Raw genomic sequence first — 19299 nt, forward strand, 5'->3', positions numbered from 1 at the left:
AATGTTCAGAAATCTTTAATGTCCCCTTGGCTTTGGTTTTCAAATTTGATTACCTGTTGATGCCAAAACGGGTTTTTCCGATTTCCATCTGCTATCTCCGTAGGGAAGGAGAGTGAGAAAAAACAAACTTTCCCTTTTAACTTTCATCTGCCACTTTTTACGATCTTCTTGGGAACAATGTATCTTTAATGAAGTTAAGTTTCCAGGGTATTTAGATGTTACTTGTTATCCCGGTTCAGCCAAAAACTTTCACTTTCTTCAGCTTCCTCCTGCACATTCTTGTCCGGATGAAAGTTTCTTTGTGGCGGCCATCGCTGACCGCCACTCCACCAGTTTTGGAAAAGGGAGTTTAGCCAGCTGAGGGGGGGGGTTGCATTTCCCCTGGACCCCTGCTGAATCTCCCCTATCTTCAGTCACCTCTACAGGGTAACTATTAGCCCCCAAATCCGGCTGGATCGGGGGCACTCCAGCGGCGAGCGCAGCAGGAACTGTGCACGATCGCGGATTCCTGCCACCACCGAAGCTTGCAAACCGGAAGTTTTTCCATTTCATAATGGCTTTTGATGCCATCAATCACAATATCCTTTTGGACCAGCTGTAGGGACTAAGAGTGGAGGATACCATTTTAAAGGGTTGTCCTTCTCCTTCTGTGGCCTATTTCAATTGGTGCCAATGTTGGGAAAATGTTCAAACCCAGATGTAATCTCTCTGGCATGATGTAGAGGCTTTGATTCTTTCCCCCTCCTGTTCAACAGCTAAATGAAACCAGTGCTTGAGTTTATGCATTGATTTGGGGTTTGGTATCATCAGTATACTATTCAATTGTGTGTTTTGATTATGGACCATCCTTGATTTTCTGTCAATCTTCTGTCCCAATGTCTAGAGAGGCTGTGAAGAATTGATCCTGGGAAACTTCCATCTCTATAGTCTTGGATAAGGCAGCATTATCCTTTGAGATGAATGGGCAATCTGGGAGTAGCTTTGGATTCAAACTCCTGCTTGAGGAGGAGATAACAGTTGTCGCCAAGAGTCTCTTCACATAGACCCATCTAATGTGCTTGTTGTACCTGTTCCTGATTTGGAAGACTCTCCAGATTATTATTCATGCTCTAACCACCTCCTGAATAGACTACCATTTTGTCTTGTGCGGTGTATCTTTGAAAGCCTACATTTGGTCTAGAATGTGGTAGCATAGTAGTAATTAGTAGTAATGCCATAGTTTTGGGCAGCATAAAACTAATGGTTTCTCTGTCTGTCTGCCTGCCTCTCTCTCTGTGTGTGCGTGTTTCTATTGTTTTCTATGGTCAAAATATTTTGGATTTACAGAATTGCTTTTGAGTTTGTTCTGTCAATATATACCTCAGACTTTTTTGATGAGATATTTGGGTGAATGTTTTGTTTCAAGCTCAAAATGGCAGTTTTCATTTCATATTTGAAAATTGTAAACAAACAAACAGGAACCTCATAGCAAAGAAGAGCATCAGCCTCAACCACATCTTATTTCCACAAAGATACTACATGCAACCCAGTTCCCAGAAACAGAAGATAAATCTTGTAGGTGACTAAAGCTCAGGCTTTCTTTGGAAAATAAAAATAGATTGAGCTAGTAAAGAACACCTTTGGGAGGAAGAATGGGTAGCAGGAAGTAATTTCACTAGTTTGTGACCAGCCATTGGTGCTTATGCTTATTGCTGGAAATTACTGAGGGGAATTTCCAGTTTACTTCGTATCCTGCACATTCTCCGTCATTCTATCTAACCAGATCAGAGCAAGCACAGAAGCCGCTCAGTTTGGCTAGCAAAATATCTAGCCTGATCTTTATTTATGAAACACCCAGCAAATGTCAAACAGAGTTAACTGGCAAAACCAGGATAAAAAGCAGGAAAAATAGACAGCAACAACAACAAACAACAGGCAACAATTTACATTATCTATGTACAGTATCTATATTTATCAAAAGAAGCAGGATTTTCCAGCACCACTGAAAATAATTCTGAGCCATGAAAGAAACAATCTGATGAAAGGGGACGATGTGTCCAACATTTAAGACATTTTCTCAACAAGGGTCCCTTGACAGTGTGATGCATCATATAAATTCAATAAATAAAATAAAATAAATTTCAAATGTACCCACTAACCCCAAAAATGTCAGGGGTGGGGGAGGAAGAGAAAAATATTCAGTTATGTTCACAGGGATACAGTATGTCAACATTTACAACACAGCAGGCATGGTACAATGATTTGTGTGTGCTTTTGCAGTTTCAAAGACTTTCTAGTCTCTTATTTTCTTTCACTTTCTGTTCACCTTCAAAGATTGAGGTCTCTGTATTAAATACATTTGTGTTTCCTAAGAATGCCATATATAGTCCACCATCCATCAAGCTCTTAGACCTTACCGCCAAAGAGGAGAGGTATATTTCTTTTTTACACAGTGCATATTCCATGAAGTATTTTCAGATTTATGAGTCACCAGGAGGCAGGCACTATGTGACTGGTTTTCTCCTACTGAGGACACATCAGATATAGTTACTGAGATTATTCTATGGGGCCCAAACCTTAGGCTCTGATGAGTTCTCAATACATGCAGTCCTCAACTTACAAATTGAGATGAAACTGGGAAATGAAAACACTACACAGTCTTCTCTCGTGCTTTTTAATGTGTTTATGGTAATAGTTAGGCTGCATTAAATAAAGGGATAGAATCAAGATCACATGAAGTTCTAGTTCCTCTTTACAAAGCCTTAGTGAGACCACACTGCATCCAGTTCTAGTCACCATAATATAAAAAAGACGTTGAGACTGTGGAAAGAAGTGCAGAGAAGAACAACAAGAACGATCAGGGGACTGAAGGCTAAAAACATATGAAGAACTGTTACAGGAATTGGTATGTCTAGTAGTCTAAGGAAAAGAAGAACTAGGGGTGACATGATAGCAATGTTCCAATATCTAAGGGACTCCCACAAAGATGAGGGGGTTAATTTTTTTCCAAAGCACCAAAAGATTACACAAGAAACAATGGATGAAAACAAACCAAAGAGAGAAGTAACCTAGAACTAAGGAGAAACTTTCTGACCGTGAGAACAATCAACCCGTGGGACAGCTTGCCTTCAGAAGTTGTGGGTGCTCCATCACTGGAGGCTTTCCGAAAGAAACTGGACAACCATTTGTCTGAAACGGTACTGGTTTCTCCTGCTTGAACAGTGAGTTGGATTAGAAGACCTCCAAGGTCACTTCCAACTATTATTGTATGTTCCATGCTTTAATGTTGTTGCTATTTTTTGTTGTTTAATTCCCTTGTTTTTGTTCTTAGGTTTTGCTTTTATCATCTTAGAAATATTTACATAAAAAGACAAGTCAATCAATCAGCACTTTCTGATTTCCTTCCTTAGTAGATAGCCACATTGTGCTAGACCATGGTTTAAGCATGGTTTATTAATAGACCACAAATAGTTGGATTCACACTATATTAAACAAACTTCAGCTAATAGACCATTATAGGGGGATTGCCTTGACATAAAAACCAAACAAATCACTTAGCTTATTGTATGATGGAATGTGTTTGGAATCATATAGAAATATTTTAATAAAAGCTTTTTTTTCATTACATTGTTAAACTTTTATAATGTGGTTATTACAGTAATAGTAACTGACGTGAAATATATTAGAACAGCTTAAATGTGGAAATAAATATGTCCCATAGACTCAGTGAAGTTCATCAACCTTATGGGAGATTTTAGAGAAGTTACCAACAAAAGAAACAAGATAGAGAGCAATTATCCAAGGCCAGGAAAGGATGCAGCTGCTCTGGTAAGAAGCTCCCAATAGCCCTGTCCTTTGTTATTAGAAAGCAACAGAAAAGGGTAGGGCCTTGATCATCCAATCCCATTCTCCATCTTTGCTTTTTGGACAGTTGTCCCTCTTCTGCAAGCACCCCTGGTCCATAAATTCTTGAAACCATATTGTGCTCTTTGAATCCAGACCTCTGCCTATTCCTACTGGAAAATGTCACTCCATTATCTCTGAGAAAGCCTGGAGAATAGGGGAAAATGTCAGCTCATTAGAGTTATATAGACTTCCACATGGGAGGGAAAAGAGAATGACCAAATTTGTGCTGTTCTGTTGTGATGCAAGCATAAAAGGAAGAGTTTGTATCATGATTTTACTAGGTGCCTTGAGGCATCATGGCAAGAACAGATTCCTATACAGCAATTTTTAAAAGAAAAATTTCAGAAAAGGGTCCAGGAAATATAAATTAATTGGCATTGGTCCCTGGGAACACTCAGGGGCATGCCAGAATCACAATTAGAAGTGGTAATTTTATTAGTGAATCCACTTCCTGCAAATATCATGTTAGCTGGGGAATTCTGGGAGTTGAAGTCCACTGATCTTAAACTCGTTAAGATTGAGAAACACTGGGAACCCCTCAATTAGAGAGGGCCAATAATGGATTAAGAGAGCAATATAAGATGAAGGAATAAAATACGCTATTTCATAATTGTTAAATCTATTTAACGATTAGAAAAAAGTCACCTTGTAGGGGAGTTGGGCGACATAAAAATTAGTACATTAATTTAATAAATAAAAATAAAAACAAATAAATAAATAAATCAAATAGTGATCGTTGCGATTTTGAGGCATGCAGTTTGAACTCTCATCCTTTGCAGGGCAGTATTCCGAGAGCAAAGGAGCTTACCGTACAGTACAGTATAAACATGCTCTCTCCAGTTTTCATTTGTTGGGCAGGGACTCTTAATTTGAAATAAGGCTCATGAATAATCATTTGGATTTGGAAGGGAGGGGGGATTGCTAAAATCTGTCTCTTCTGCCGCTTGGATTTATCCACATCCTTATTAAAAGTAGATTTCCAGGCTGCGGCGCTGATTCATTAGCTGGAATGCTTTAGCGAATGCCGGTAAGTAGATGCTAATAATTGCCTCTCTACATTTTTTATTGATGAACTTGAGTCCAGAATAGAAATTAACGTCGATTAGACCGAAGTTTTTCCACGCATATATTTAATTGCGGCCTGAAAGAAACAAAGTGTTTTTCAATCGTTTTGAGATTTCTGGCCCTTTAAAGCTCGATCGCATTACGTAATTGAGGCATGGAAAAAGTATCGGCGGAAAGGCTAAACATCAGAATGTAGAAATCTCTCTAGGACGGTTGAAACTGTCTATCAGAAAGGGGAAAAAATATAGGGGGAAAATGCTCGTGGTTTTGTGTTAGATGGACTGATCTTGCAAGGGAGGGCCTTCAAGGTGGAGCTCAAAGCGAGCAGGGACCTTGAGTTCGTTTTTCTTGCGGTCCTTCCTTAACAAAATCTTGGGGTTGGGCAGAGGTTGGACTCAGCAATGGCATTCCTTCTTCCAGAGCGATGCTCCTCCATGAAGAAAGAAAACCCTTCCCAAGGTTAATGTTTTCGTACATTGCAGCTTTACTGGTATCGTTCTTCTTTTAATTTTACTAGAATAATTTTATTAAGAATACAGGAAATAGGTACAAATAAATGGGCACAATAGGACAGGGACGGGAGGCACGATGGTGCACTTATGCACGCCCCTTGTTGTGTGCATAAATACAGAGATTTACTCTCACGTAATTCCGAGATGTGCGGGGGTGGGGGGGTGGGGTGGGAATACTATATTCGGATCCAAGTTCGTTTTTCTAGGGTGAATTATCTGTCAATTTGGCGGTGTTATTCAGAGAAACTGCTTTGGATATTAGGGTTTTTTTTTCCTAGCAGTGAACAAATATAATTTGAGACAGAGGTTTTCCAACACTATTTTAATAATTAATTTAAATTACGTGGGAATATTTTAAAATATATGTATTTTCTGTTAGGTGAACATAAAGTAGTCTGGCAGAACAAAAGGTAAAAAGCATTTTAAAAATCTAAAGTAATCTGGTTTTTTTAAATTGTCAAGGCAGACCAAGGAATAGTAGCAAAATCTGCTGTGTTGTGATAAACTAAGTGTACCATATTCCCAAATGGCTTGATGCTGTGAAATAAATCAGAGAAGCAAAACGATAAATCAGGTTTCAGAAATCAAATTCTGGAAATTTGAAAGGAAACACTAAAACATTACTCTGCTTTCTGTCACCTGAGCAAGTCTGTGCCTCAGGTCCTGATTAACAGGTAAATTTAAGGATTTAATCCTTAATGCAGGGGTGGGCAACTACTGTATGGCAACTTTACAACCTGAGGACTTTAACTCCCAGAATTCCTGTCTCAACATGGATGGATCTAGAATTTTGGAAGTTGAACTCCAAATAAAGCTGCAATAATTGCCTATCCCTGCCTCAATATCTTCTGTATTGATGAGATCAAGAATGTTGCATTTTTTCCCTCAACAGTCTTACCTCTACTGTTTCATCCAAGTCATTAATTACAAATTTGAACAGGGCAGACACAACATGGTGAATCTAGTTTTTACTCCACAAAATGACAGAACATTGCCATATGATGTTTTAATAGAACAGGAATGGGAAGTAACATATGAATCAGCATTTAGAGCATCACATCTCTAATCAGGTGGACCCATTGGTTTCTTCCAGAGAAAGACACATGGGAGAGTGCATATGATATTTTTTGTTGAATTAGTTGTAGTTTTAAATCATAAATGATAAGTGCCAAGATTGTCTTCTATTGATATTCATATAGTAGACGAATCCATTTCTTTTTCCATGACTTCTTAAATTTTTGAATATCTGATTTTGCATATTCTAAAAATGGATTATAAATTGCTGTTATTACATTTGTAAATAATCTCTGTAAAGGATCTTCCAGTGTTGTACTAAAGCCCTTGCAGCTGCCAGCTCAAACTTGGATTTCACATGCTAGTTTGGCTGAGAATATTGCCACTCTGCAGTGATGTTTACATTAAAAAATGCAACAATTTATCATTTGTCCCAATAAATAGATTTCAGATATTTACTTAATAACCCACTCCCATTTCTCAAATAAAAGCATTTTCTTGCTGTTTTGTGGTTTGGATTCACTATAGGTTAATCTTTGAGGATCTAGTGGGAGCTGCATGCCACACCTCTCCTAATAAATTAATGTGGCAGAAAGGGAAACACCATGCTTTGCAAGTTATTTGCAGTGCTCAAAATTTTCCATCCATTCTTCTGAAAAAGAAAGGAAGCTAATAATTTCTGCTTTCGGACAGTTAAAACTTCCTTGCTGAAAAATGAATGTTCCTCAAACCTTCTTGTCTTTCAGCTAAATATGAAAAAAAGCATTAAATGTATGGAAATATGTTTGTTGTATATATGACAAATTAGTTGAAGCAAAGTAATTTTTCTCCAGAGGTTTTTTATTCACCTGTCCATATCTGTTGCTGTTTAAGTATTAATGTTGTTTGGGAAGAGTTGCTGGTTCGGTAGGGCTCTTCCTTTTAATTATATGTCAACAGTATGGAAAATAACAGGAGAACAAAGTGAATCATCATCTCTGCTTCTGTGGTTGCAGAGTGAGTAAAGCTAGAAGGCTAGAAGAGCAGCCATTGTCCATCAATTATACAGTGATCTGAATTGCTTACTTCTCTTTATTTAGATGAGTCTTGCATTTCTATTTTTGTTTCTTTTATTCGTGCAGGATTTCTTTTAGTTTGTTAGTTTTTATCTTTTTAATTGTAATGTTTAAAATTATTATATATATTTTTTTTTCTAATATAAACAGCCCCGGTCTCTAGAGGGATATTCTTGGAAAAATTAGCTGTAGATGGCTTTATTGGATTGAAAAAGATTGGAGCTTCCCTAGTCCTAGAATGGGTATTCTTTTGTCGGCTTTACTTTTTTCTTCTCCATTTCATCTTTTTTTTCTTCTTCCCTGCAGATACTTGCTACGGTGGCAAGTGTCTGTGGTGACACAGTGGTTAGAATGTAGTATTGCAGGCTAATTCTGCCCACTGCCAGGAATTTGGTCCTCACTGACTCAAGGTTGACTCAGCCTTCCATCCTTCCAAGGTGGGTAAAATGAGGACCCAGATTGTTGGGGGCAATATGCTGATTGTCTAAACTGCTTAGAGAGGGCTGCAAAGCACTATGAGGCACTAAATAAGTCTTAAGTGCTATTGATAGCGCTACTTTGAATATATTTTACAAAGTCAATTACTAGAGTACCCCCACCAGCCTTCAAGTCTTTCTCATATGATACAGAGGTCCTCCCTGGAATGTGGCCTCTTTGCCAGCTGTCTGTACCAACAGTCGGTTCCAACTGCAGTGCTTATATCTAAGGACATGCAAGTTCATTACCAATTTGTCACCTCCTCCAATTTTCTCTAATGTGCCCTAATAAGAGAAGCAAAAACAACACCAGACTTTGTATAAACATAATAACTGCCTTGGATAACATAAAAATGGAATCAGTCCCTATCCTTTTGCTCTGACCTGGCTTTCTCTGGGAGAAGAACCAGCAAAAGGGAAAATAGAATTGTTGCACAGTGTCTTTCATTGACAATGTTGCCTCAAAATTTCCTTTACAGTTGACAGAATGCCCTAAAATAGTCCCAATTTGATATAGTTGCAGGGGCAGACCATGAAGAAATTGAGGTGGAGATAGCTCAACTATGAGGACAACATGAAATCCTACTCTGCAAACATGGAAACTTCAGGTTCTTGGCTTTAGTCTAAACCACAAGTTCTTTCCCAAGCACGGTTTTCAGAAAATCTTTAGGAAGTGTCTTTGGAGATTCTCAGTCACCCAAGTCATGATTGTCCCAAAGGTGCTTTTTCAAAAGGTAACTAGGCTTTCTTTGATTTTTCTTGAAGATGTTTTGCTTCTCATCTGAGAAGCTTCTTCAAAAAGCCCAGTTGCCTTTTGAAAAAGCACCTTTGGGTCAGATTTAGCAAGGTTTCTTGAGAAGAAAGGCACGGGGTACAAGAATTTCAGCAACTGAATTATATCCCATGGGCAGCCAACATATTCCTATCATATGTTATGGTGGAATCTTCCCTTGTTTCTTTTTTCTTCCATTATTTCTTTTTTCATGTTTCCAGTCTTTGTCTGGAAAGCTGGTGATTGACGATTTAATGATTGTTTTAAAAAATGTCTCCTGAATCCTTGTCAATCCGGGAACTAATCCATACAGAAGCACTAAGCTCTGGAAGCAATTCTGTAGCAGTTATAAATATATCCTGATAGAAATCTAATATGTTATAATGAAACATGAGCATGCCTTTAATATTTCCATATTGGGACAAAGTGTAATGTGAGAGGGCAAGCAAATCATATTAGGTTTTCTTGGTAATACTTAAAACTGTGTGTACTTCAGAAATAGAGAATGATTTTTTTTCAAGGCTTCTCCTCCCAAATGCCATTGCTTTAAGAGCTGCATTAACTTTAATAGTAGATATCTTGAAATATCTGCATGTTTTCAGACCTCTGCATATTGCAAAGCATTTCCTTCACATCATTTTTGGAAGCATATACAGAGTATACTATATAGTATAAGAGTACACTACAGAGTATACTATATCTAGTAACCATTCCCCTCTATTCATAGTTCAGACTAAGCTGCCACATGCCTTGTTTTGATTTTGGTTTAGCCCGTTGTTCAAATACAGCAATTGTGCTTAGTTCAATAAACCATAGTTGATCAAGGCTTGGCATTATGTGTAAAACCAGGCACTATTATATACAGTATACATACAAAGACTGAATGTAATATGTTAATCATAAGTAGAATTCCAAAATTCATTAAGCACATACGATATCTTCCTTATGTCAAGTTGCAAAAAAAATTAAAAGTTTGAGTTTGTTGGAACTTCATCAAGCCAGATTAGGGTTTCATTGACAAATAATATGTCTCAATTTCTATAGCTGGTTAAGCCATACTGTAATTTGATGATGATTTTATGTAAGAAGATGAAGAGCCAGAATGGCAAATCCCTGGATCAAAATCTATGTAAGTTGCATGTTGTTTATGAGACATGCAGTGAAATATGCTGTGTTGAGAAAAGAAATTCAACACATTCATATGTCAGCCATTGTCTCATGATACTATTTATAGAACTGGATTTATTTTTAAATGTGAGTATGTCAATAGGACAGTTTGGGTTGTAAATAAAAATGGTTAACTGGAGGATTGGAAAAATAAATGATATTTCATTTATGACATGATCTTAAATATTGTTTAACACATTGTTATTAGCTACTAACTTAGAAACTTAGGTGTTATTTGGCATTATAGCTAAAAGAACCAGTTTAGTGTAATGGTTAAGGCACCAGGCTAGAAACTGGCTGAGTATCAGTTATAGTCCTGCTTTAGGTACAAAGCCAGTTGGGTGACCTAGGAAGTAGGCAATGGCAAATCATTTCTGAAATCTTGTTGCTAGGAGTCAAGACTAACATAAACCACTTCTCTCCCCAAAAGATGCTGTTTGCCATTTTAGTTTCTTAGAACCAAGGACTTGGGCTAAGAAGGTATAGGCAGCATTATATGAAATAGAAAAGTGAATTCATCACAAATAGAGAATTGGTTTTCATTTATTTAATTTAGATATTTATTATTCTTCAAACAGCCTAGGGCGTAAGGCTAATGAGGCTGCTTCACAAAAGGCATTTTCTTTTGGATGGTGTGTAAATCTGAATACTAATGTCCATATCTCTTGTTCAGTTTGCTGTGTGTAATCTGCCGTTAAGCTTTCCAATAGGACACATCTAGAAGAATAGATATGTTCACTATCTGAAGGTGTGATGTGCTGCAGTGATTTTCTCCCCATTCGTGTGTAGAATTGTATGAAATCAATGTTCATAGTTACCTGTCTGTTTGATTGATTAGATGCCATCAAGTCATTGTTGACTTCTAGCAATCACATGAATAGGTTTTCTCTACAATGATCTTTCAGCTCTTCCATTGATGCACTCAGTATCACTGTACCTCAGTCTGTCTACCTTTTTGCTGGTCATCCTTTTCTTCTCTTTCCATCCCCTTACATAGCATTAGAGTTTTCTCCAGAGAGCTAGATCTTTGTAAAATGTTTTGGTAAATATAAAGGCAAAATATGAAAGAAAAACATTTAAACTCTTAAGAAAAAAAAAATCACATGTAATCACACACCATATAGTGAAATGATTAGAGAGGCTTTCTCAGCTTGGTGCTCTCTAGTTTCCGGATATACCTTGTGCAAGCTAAACATATCTCATGGGCACCAAATTGAGTCAAGCTGAGGTAAGAATATGCTGCTGAGACCTAAATTCTAAATTCCCATTCAAGTTTTATTGGGCGATGGTTTGGGCCATATTTTGTTGGAATCCATGAGCTGCAGAGTTAAAATTTGGATTGTGGAATTAAGATATAGAAAATAAGTAGGAACTTATCACACACATATAGTTAAGAGTCTTTGGCACCTTGTCTTTCTTTTTATGGGTGATATGAGATTCCAGGGCTTATATTGCATTTTCATATATTTTCTACATATTTTGTGTTAGCAAAGCATGCAGCGAGATCTTCAAGGGCTGCCTATGGCCTTAAGCATCTGCATGTTGCTCGAGGAAGGAATAGACTGAGATATTTTGTCTTGATGTAAATTCTTTTTTCCTTTCCTGTAGGACTGCTTTTCCAGTTGAATATTAGTCATGCTGATGGAATGGAGAAATTGAGTAATCAAGAACTTGAGAATTTAGCTTCTTCAATCCATGATCAGGACAAAAGCAGTGTAAAACAGGGCAGCCACAACATTAACATGTTTCCTTTGTGCAGAAATCATGGTAAGGACAAAACCATTTTTTTAAAGAATTAAAATGTACCAGAAAATGCGGTCTTCTCTTCCTCTTTGGGATCAAGTTATTAATGGCTGCATTTCCACAGAATCTTTAACCAGTTGTTGCCATACTGTAAAGAAAATGCACTGTGATATGCATAGCCCATTAGGTTATATTTGTCTTTTCTTGATAGTGTAAACCTAAATAGATCAATAGTAATCAAGTAACATGAGCCAAGTGTGAAAACAAAGAAATTACAGTTCTATTCCTAGATAAATTCATACCAGCTGTGTGAAAATTCATATAATTATAGACACATGAATGCAGAGTGTGAATCATTCTTCTGTATGATCAAACTACTACAGATCCTTAAACACAATAGTTTTATTATGTAATCAACCTGCCTAGGACATGGACCTGTAACAAAGGTTGGTCCATTCACAATTTCCAACTGGATTCTTCCATCTTTTTTATATCACAAGAAGAAAGCGTGGATCAATTCTGCATTGTTTTATATTAATTCAGCTAGAAGAATTTGTCCATAGGTATTGTAAGCCAGTTATGCTTTTTCTTATGACATTGGGGCATTTCTGCACTAACCCATAATTAATGTATTAAATATAGTTTAAGTGGCATGGTGGACTAGAGGTGGAGCTTTTGCTTCAAAATCAGGAGGCTGTGATTTCAATCCTAGGTAGTGGCAGATATTTATCTCTCTGGATGCAAAGAGAAAATATCTACCGTGAGCTCCACATAGGCATCAGGAAGGGCTTCTGGCCAGTAAATGCTCATCTTCATTCAATCGGCCCAACTCCACCCTGATGGAGGTGATAACAGGGTTATTAAAAGAAAAAATGTATTAAATATAATTAACCTCATTAACCAGTTTCATCTAGTAGTTAAGGCATCAGTCTAGAAAGCCAGAGATTGAGTTTTAGTTCCGTTTTAGTTCCATCTTTGCCACAAAAGTCAGCTGGATAACTCTCTCTCAGTTCTGTAATTCTCTCTCTCTCAGCCTAACCTACCTCCCAAGGTTGTTATTGTGGGAAAAATAAGAGGAGGAAGGTATGTTGAGTAGGATTTCCACCTTGAGTTATTTATAAAAATAATAAAGGCAAGATACAAATAAAATAATCATTTTGGGTAATAGATTAACTTTTAAAATCTAATCATTGGTGCCAATTATTCAGATGCTGTTCATATCTGATGTCTTTAGAAGAACAGTTCAGATCTGCTTTTCACCCAGCAAGTTCTCTATGTTCCAATGGCTTTGAATATGCCAATATTATTTTCTTCCCAGGTGGGAGTAAACGAAATCAAGGCTACTACAGTACACAAGAACAGTCTGGCAACAGTCCGAACAACTTGAGCAATAGTTCACAAGTCCAAGCCCCAGAGAAAGTGACTCTTATTGTAGATGGAGCAAGATTTGTTGTAAACCCACAAATGTTCATAGCCCATCCTGATACCATGTTGGGAAGGTAAGTGACTTCGGGTTGTACAGAATTCTAGAAGCTGTTCTGCATGCTTTCCTATCTTAGAGGTATGGCCAGTCTAAGCAGGACTCTGAATGGTATGTGTGAAGCTATATCAAGTGCTCAGATCCAATTTTCCTATTCAGTGTTAGCAATTCAATCACAAATTCTAGGCTTCAAAAAATAAAAACTTTGTAAAATCTAGATAATTTTCATGAGAGTCCCCAATAACAGCTTGCTCATATAGAAATTATTATTTGCTAAAGTGGCCTTAATCTGATCTATGTACCTTAATTTCTTTCTGCTTTTCAGAATGTTTGGACCAGGACGAGAATATAACTTCACTCGTCCAAATGAAAAGGGTGAATATGAAATTGCAGAAGGCATCAGTTCTGCTGTTTTTCGGATTGTGCTGGTAAAGAATTCCATAATATTCCAGAAGCAGAGCTATTCCTTCTATTTGTAAAGTTGCATTCTTACTTTCAACTTCAAGGGAATTCTGATTTTCTTGATAAGTATTTTTTATTCTGTTGAGACTTCAGATTTTCCTCTCATTTTTCTCCGTTTAAGGGAACCAATATCATTTCATTTGTTGGATTTATATCTCATCTTCCCTCTCTAAGAGCTCACACAGTTACTTAAGGATCTTAGTGCATTTTATTCCCACAACATCAACCCTATTGTTCCATGGTGGTGCAGTGGTTAGAGCGCAGTATTACAGGCTACTTCTGCTGACTGCTGGCTGCCTGCAATTTGGCAGTTCAAATCCCACCAGGCTCAAGGTTGACTCAGCCTTCCATCTTTCCGAGATGGGTAAAATGAGGAGCCAAATTGTTGGGGGCATATTCTGATTCTGTAAACCACTTAGTTCTGTAAAGCACTGTGAAGTGATATATAAGTCTAAGTGCTATTGCTATTAGGTAGTTTGGTTGAGATAGAGTGATTGATCCAAAATCACCCAGTGAGTTAGAGTGATTAAGAACAGAGCTGAACCTGGAGCTGAACACACACACACACACACACACACACACACACAAACTTACATTATATAATCTTACATTTTCATTATATGATTTATGATTTATTCTGTATTCATTATTCAGGGAGGAAGGATATAGCACTATTAATGGTCAGCTTTTAAAAATAATATAGAAAAATTTGTCATTATGTGCCATTATATATAAAGCACAACAATATGCTTAAACTATCAGTAGATGACAGATCGCCTGGGCATGCTATTTTGAATGTTTTTGATGGGGAAACGTATTAATAATTTATCCCTTGACTTTTCAGGATTATTACAAAACTGGAATCATTCACTGTCCTGATGGAATTTCTATTCCTGATCTCAGAGACACTTGTGACTATCTTTGCATCAATTTTGATTTCAACACGATCAAGTGTCAAGATTTAAGTAAGTATAACAGCATTTATAACAGCCTTTCGCACACAAGTATTCTCCAGATATGCTGTCTTCAGTTCCATAATATTATAGCCATCATGGGTTCCTTGATCATGCTGGTTAGCATTTTGAGAGTTAAAGCCAGTCCCTTTTGGAGAGATTTAAAGTAAGGAACACTCATTTAAGGGAGTAATGTATCAATTCTCTATATGTTTATATGCTTTTATGTTTTGTGCTAGTTCTTGCTGTTGAGATGATATGAGGCTGATAGAGTTAGACCTATAACATTTAGCCATATTCAGAAAATCCATTTATCTATTTCCTTAGGTGCATTGTTGCATGAACTGTCCAATGATGGGGCTCATACGCAGTTTGATAGCTATCTGGAAGAGTTAATCCTGCCGATAATGGTTAGTAGTGCTAAAAAAGGAGAGCGTGAATGTCATATTGTCGTATTAACGGATGAAGACATAGTGGACTGGGATGAAGACTATCCACCTCCAATGGGGGAAGAATATTCACAAAGTAAGTATTTGTAAATTTTACATATAAAATACGTTTTAAAGTAAAAATAACATTGTACTTTTATAAAGAAAATCTCTGTTAGTGTCTTGTGCAAATATCAATTTCCAAGAGTCTGGGCATCCCAAAATATGGTTAAGAATATAAAAGTCATATTGATTGTGACATACTACACTGCTGAATGTAAAATTGTATGTTTAAAGACATATACCATTACAAATTACATAATATAATCCTTGCAACAAGGATTATATTATAGTTTATTAATTGCTTGGGTGATGGATAATTTCCTCGTTACAGCAATATTACATTGTTTCTTTTTCCCATGGGAAAAAAATACAGTGCTTCCTGAAGTTTCTGCACTGGTATTTTAAAAGCTCTGTAAAATATGAGTGTGAGAGTGCTATGGGTGTGAAATGCCTTACAATCAGACAGGGAGATCGGCGGCATATAAACCAATCAACCAGACAAAGCACCAGTCTAGAAAGCAGGAGATTGTAAGATCAAGTTCTGCCTTATCCATGAAAGTCAGCTGGGTATCTTTGGGCCAGTCAATGTCTCTCAGTCCAGCCCACCTTACAGGGTTATTGTTGTGGGGAAAATAAGAAGAAGAAGGTGCCTTCTGCCTGTTGGATAAAGGCAGGATACAAATAAATAATAAAATGCCGTATCTTAGTGAGGCAATGAAGAAATACGAACATATAAATCAATGCACTGAAAAGCTTCATAGACTTTTAGTGGGTAATGGTGCCAGGTCTACGTTGCATTTCAAAGCCAGCAGCAAAGACATAGTGGTGGCAAGACAGCACTTCTCTGCTCAGATGCCTTTCCAGATGTGTCCTTGGCAGAAAGTTACTAACCCATTGAATGGTTGATGGTGAGTGAAGGACAAGAGTTTCTGTAGAACATTAGCAGCTTGAAAAACAAGATAACAAACAAGATGCTAAACTCTTTGGGAAATTAAAAAAAGATAAGTTCTAAGAAAAACATTCACAAACAAAAGGCTATTACAAGCTCCATGAGCAAACTGCAGAATCAACAGAATAGGAAGGGAATGAGAGAGAAGCTTCATCAGGGCTGCAGTATTGTTTGGCAGAGCAGAAGGAGGTTGAGGCAAGAATTTGCTCTAGGGAAAATAAATCACATTGTGGCTGCTGAACCACAATGCAAGAATTTTCTGAGAAAAGCAGGAACTTCCTAATTTAAGGGAAAGAAGTAAACATTTCTGCTTTTCCAGAAATAAGAACAAGGGAAGAAATAGAAATTGTATGTGAGAGGAAAGCCTTTTGACATTATGAAACTGCCAGTCTTCCTTGTAGGCTAGTATAGAGTCTTTGGAAATCACCTGTATTTTCAACTGTTATTTTTGACAAAAAGTTGCCCAATTATTGTTTGTCTCAGCAAATTTAAGAATAGCTGTTGTACTCATATTCATTGATGCTGTACTCATATGCATTAATTAATTATGTGGCTTTTTTTTCACCTCCAAGTTTTGTATAGTTCTAAGCTCTACAGATTCTTCAAGTATATTGAGAATCGGGATGTTGCAAAATCTGTTTTGAAAGAACGAGGCCTCAAAAATATAAGAATTGGCATTGAAGGTATGTACAGTGTTTCCTAAGTAGTACAAACTGTTAAAAGGGCAACTAGCTATACTTTCCTTTTCGAAACATCAATTTACTGATTTTATTAGTCATATGTAATTTTGCTGGTTCCTTAAATGATAAATTTTGTCTTAGGAATGACCCACCCAGTCAGTTCCTGACAAACCCTTATGCTTAACATTCCTTGAGCTTTGCCTATTTTTGAAGTTTTCCATTAGGGTGGAGTGGGTGGATGTTATTTAAAGTCTGCTCCTCCCTTCTGAAATTAGCAGCACCAACTTGACTCAAGGCCAAGCTAGACATAATAGTTCAGCTTTGTGTACTGAACACATGAGTCAGTTCCATTTATATTTTCAGTGCTAAGAAAGTCTCTTCTTCGTGTCAGCTTTTTTCAGTCTAGTCTCTGCCTCAAGATGTCTTGGGATCAAACTTCCCAGGCCAAATGATCTCCTTTTTAGGAGGATATTATCAGTGGTGCGATTCAACCGAACTAACAACTGGTTCGGTAATTGCACACTTTGCGTGCACACCATTTTAAAAAGTCCATTTTCAGCTATATACTTACCATTTTCAGTGGAATACTTACCTTCTACTACAGCCCTGGTCAGTAAAACAGCTGAGGCGCAGCAGAACCGCTCTGCCACGTGAATTAGTTGTGCTCCAAAATAAGGAAATAAAGCATAGGAAAGGGGCAGAGGGGGAGGCGGGGGCAAATGATCACCGGAATTACTGGTTCACCCAAACCAGACCGAACTGGTAGAATCCCACCCCTGGATATTATCCTTTTAGGAATATTTATTACTTGAAGAAAAAATTAAGCTACATATGTAGGGGCTGAAGTTGGGGGGAGTTTGGGAGGATAATTATACCAGAATAACTGTGTTTTAGGTTACCCCACTTGCAAGGAGAAAGTGAAAAAGAGGCCTGGAGGACGCTCTGAAGTGATCTATAATTATGTTCAACGTCCATTCATCCAGATGTCTTGGGAAAAGGAAGAAGGAAAAAGTCGGCATGTTGATTTCCAGTGCGTTAGAAGCAAATCTCTAACAAACCTTGTAATGGCGGGTGAAGACATAGCAGAAGATCAAGAGATTATGTTGCATCACCCTCCCCAGGTAGACGAGCTTGATCGATTAAATGCACCACACTCTCAGATGGATGCTAATGAAGTGGCAGATTAATTAAGCAGCACAAATGGCTCTCAAATGGACGCAACTGAGCTTTTGGGTGGGGACTTAACGCCCAGTTCAGAGCCGAATTTTCTTGTCATGGTTGCTATAGTTTCCAAATATAGTCTCTTCAAGCCCAGAGGACTATTTTTTTTTTAAATTAAATTTGCTTCTTGAGGGTCCTCAGCATTCTCTTAGGAGAACTGGAAATCTGACGATTGAGTTAACATTTATCCCTGTGGCTAAATAATTGAATTGGAACTAAAAGAATGGAAACCTATTTTCAACTCACTTGAATTGAAAGAATTGATTGATTATGTAACATCAAGTCATTTTTGATTCCTACACTTAGATTTTCTCCATGATGATCTGTCCCTAATTTGTTTGTTCAGGTCTCCCAGCTGTGCATTCCCAATGCCCCTACAACTGTCCGTCCATCTTTCCTTCCTGCTTTCCCAGCATTAGAGTCTTTTCTTGAAAGACTGTGGGGGGGGATAATTTGACCCTGATCATTTGTGCCTCGAATGATGGACTTTACGTTGATCTGTCTGATGTTCCATTGAATTGGAAGGAATACAACATAAAAAAAAAGTGTTAAAGTCTTTCATTAACATTAGTCTACACAGACTCAGTTTTAAAAGGTGTCATATCATGAAGGATTCCACTGTGGTATTACAATCATTATCAGTATCATAGCAAAGAATTTGGTACCCTTCATCCTCCGTTACCTGGCTGAAATAGATATTTATACAGAAACATCACACCTACGATGCATACACTTTTGTCACCTTTCTCTTCAATTTCCTATCCTAACACTGATATAGCAGCTCAGAAAGGAATATCAGACGCACTTACCAAGGTAAGCACCAACAGGGAGGAATTGGAATCTGAATGCCCAATGGACCATTCAAATTAATTTTTAGTTTAGTTTATTGTCATTGCACCTCGTACAATGAAATCAAACACCATCTTCAGTGCACATCATGACCATGAAAATAAACATAAACACACATCCTTCACTTTCTATACACTGAATTGAAAGCCCCCGACACTGCACCAACACTGCACTATACAGTAGAATTCAATAGAGTTACTGTCCTGAGATATAAGCTGTTTTTCAGTCTGTTTGTCCTTGTTTTTATTATTCTGTACCATCTGCCACATGGTAATAGTTCAAAAAAGGGTGCCCAGGATGAGATGGATCTTTGAGAATGTTTTGAACTTTCTTAAGGCAACAGGAGCTATAAAGCTCTTCCAAAGAGGGGAGAGGGCAACCAATGATCTTCTGGGCAATGATGTTAACCCTCTAGAGTGCTGTCCTATCTGCACAATTGGCAAACCATATAGCGGTGCAGTAAGATAAGATACTCTCTATGGTGCAGCAGTAGGTCACCAGCAGTTTTTCATTCAGTTGCTGTTT

General features: G+C 37.5%; 1 protein-coding gene across 7 annotated transcripts; it reads left to right on the forward strand.

Moving 5' to 3' along the window:
- The first annotated feature begins 4660 nt into the window (after positions 1 to 4660).
- Positions 4661 to 18018, forward strand: KCTD20 (potassium channel tetramerization domain containing 20). Of its 7 annotated transcripts, XM_087929613.1 has the most exons (10): positions 4840 to 4912; positions 5371 to 5409; positions 9824 to 9908; positions 11555 to 11713; positions 13008 to 13188; positions 13495 to 13597; positions 14476 to 14596; positions 14912 to 15109; positions 16597 to 16707; positions 17599 to 18018. In XM_087929613.1, the coding sequence occupies exons 4-10, from the start codon at positions 11593 to 11595 to the stop codon at positions 17889 to 17891; spliced, it is 1128 nt and encodes a 375-aa protein (XP_087785739.1). In that variant the 5' UTR covers positions 4840 to 4912; positions 5371 to 5409; positions 9824 to 9908; positions 11555 to 11592; the 3' UTR covers positions 17892 to 18018. The 7 variants fall into 7 exon arrangements, with proteins under 7 accessions (XP_026572693.1, XP_087785738.1, XP_026572696.1 ...); XM_087929612.1 differs by lacking the exon at positions 5371 to 5409 and having other exon boundaries at positions 4664 to 4912; XM_026716911.2 differs by lacking the exon at positions 9824 to 9908 and having other exon boundaries at positions 4783 to 4912; positions 5371 to 5440.
- Positions 18019 to 19299: the final 1281 nt, after the last annotated feature.

The sequence above is a fragment of the Pseudonaja textilis genome, chromosome 3 (assembly GCF_049901715.1).
Source record: "Pseudonaja textilis isolate UNSWEBS1 chromosome 3, rPseTex1.2, whole genome shotgun sequence".
Classification (NCBI taxonomy): Eukaryota; Metazoa; Chordata; class Lepidosauria; order Squamata; family Elapidae; genus Pseudonaja; species Pseudonaja textilis.

What these genes read in the sequence shown, in the direction of transcription:
- KCTD20 (XM_087929611.1), top strand. Translation starts at nt 5,385, where the DNA reads ATGAAGAAAGAAAACCCTTCCCAAG. An exon ending in TCCTTTGTGCAGAAATCATG is followed by an intron (nt 11,714 to 13,007) that starts GTAAGGACAAAA and finishes TTTTCTTCCCAG; the next exon opens with GTGGGAGTAAACGAAATCAA. An exon ending in GATCAAGTGTCAAGATTTAA is followed by an intron (nt 14,597 to 14,911) that starts GTAAGTATAACA and finishes CTATTTCCTTAG; the next exon opens with GTGCATTGTTGCATGAACTG.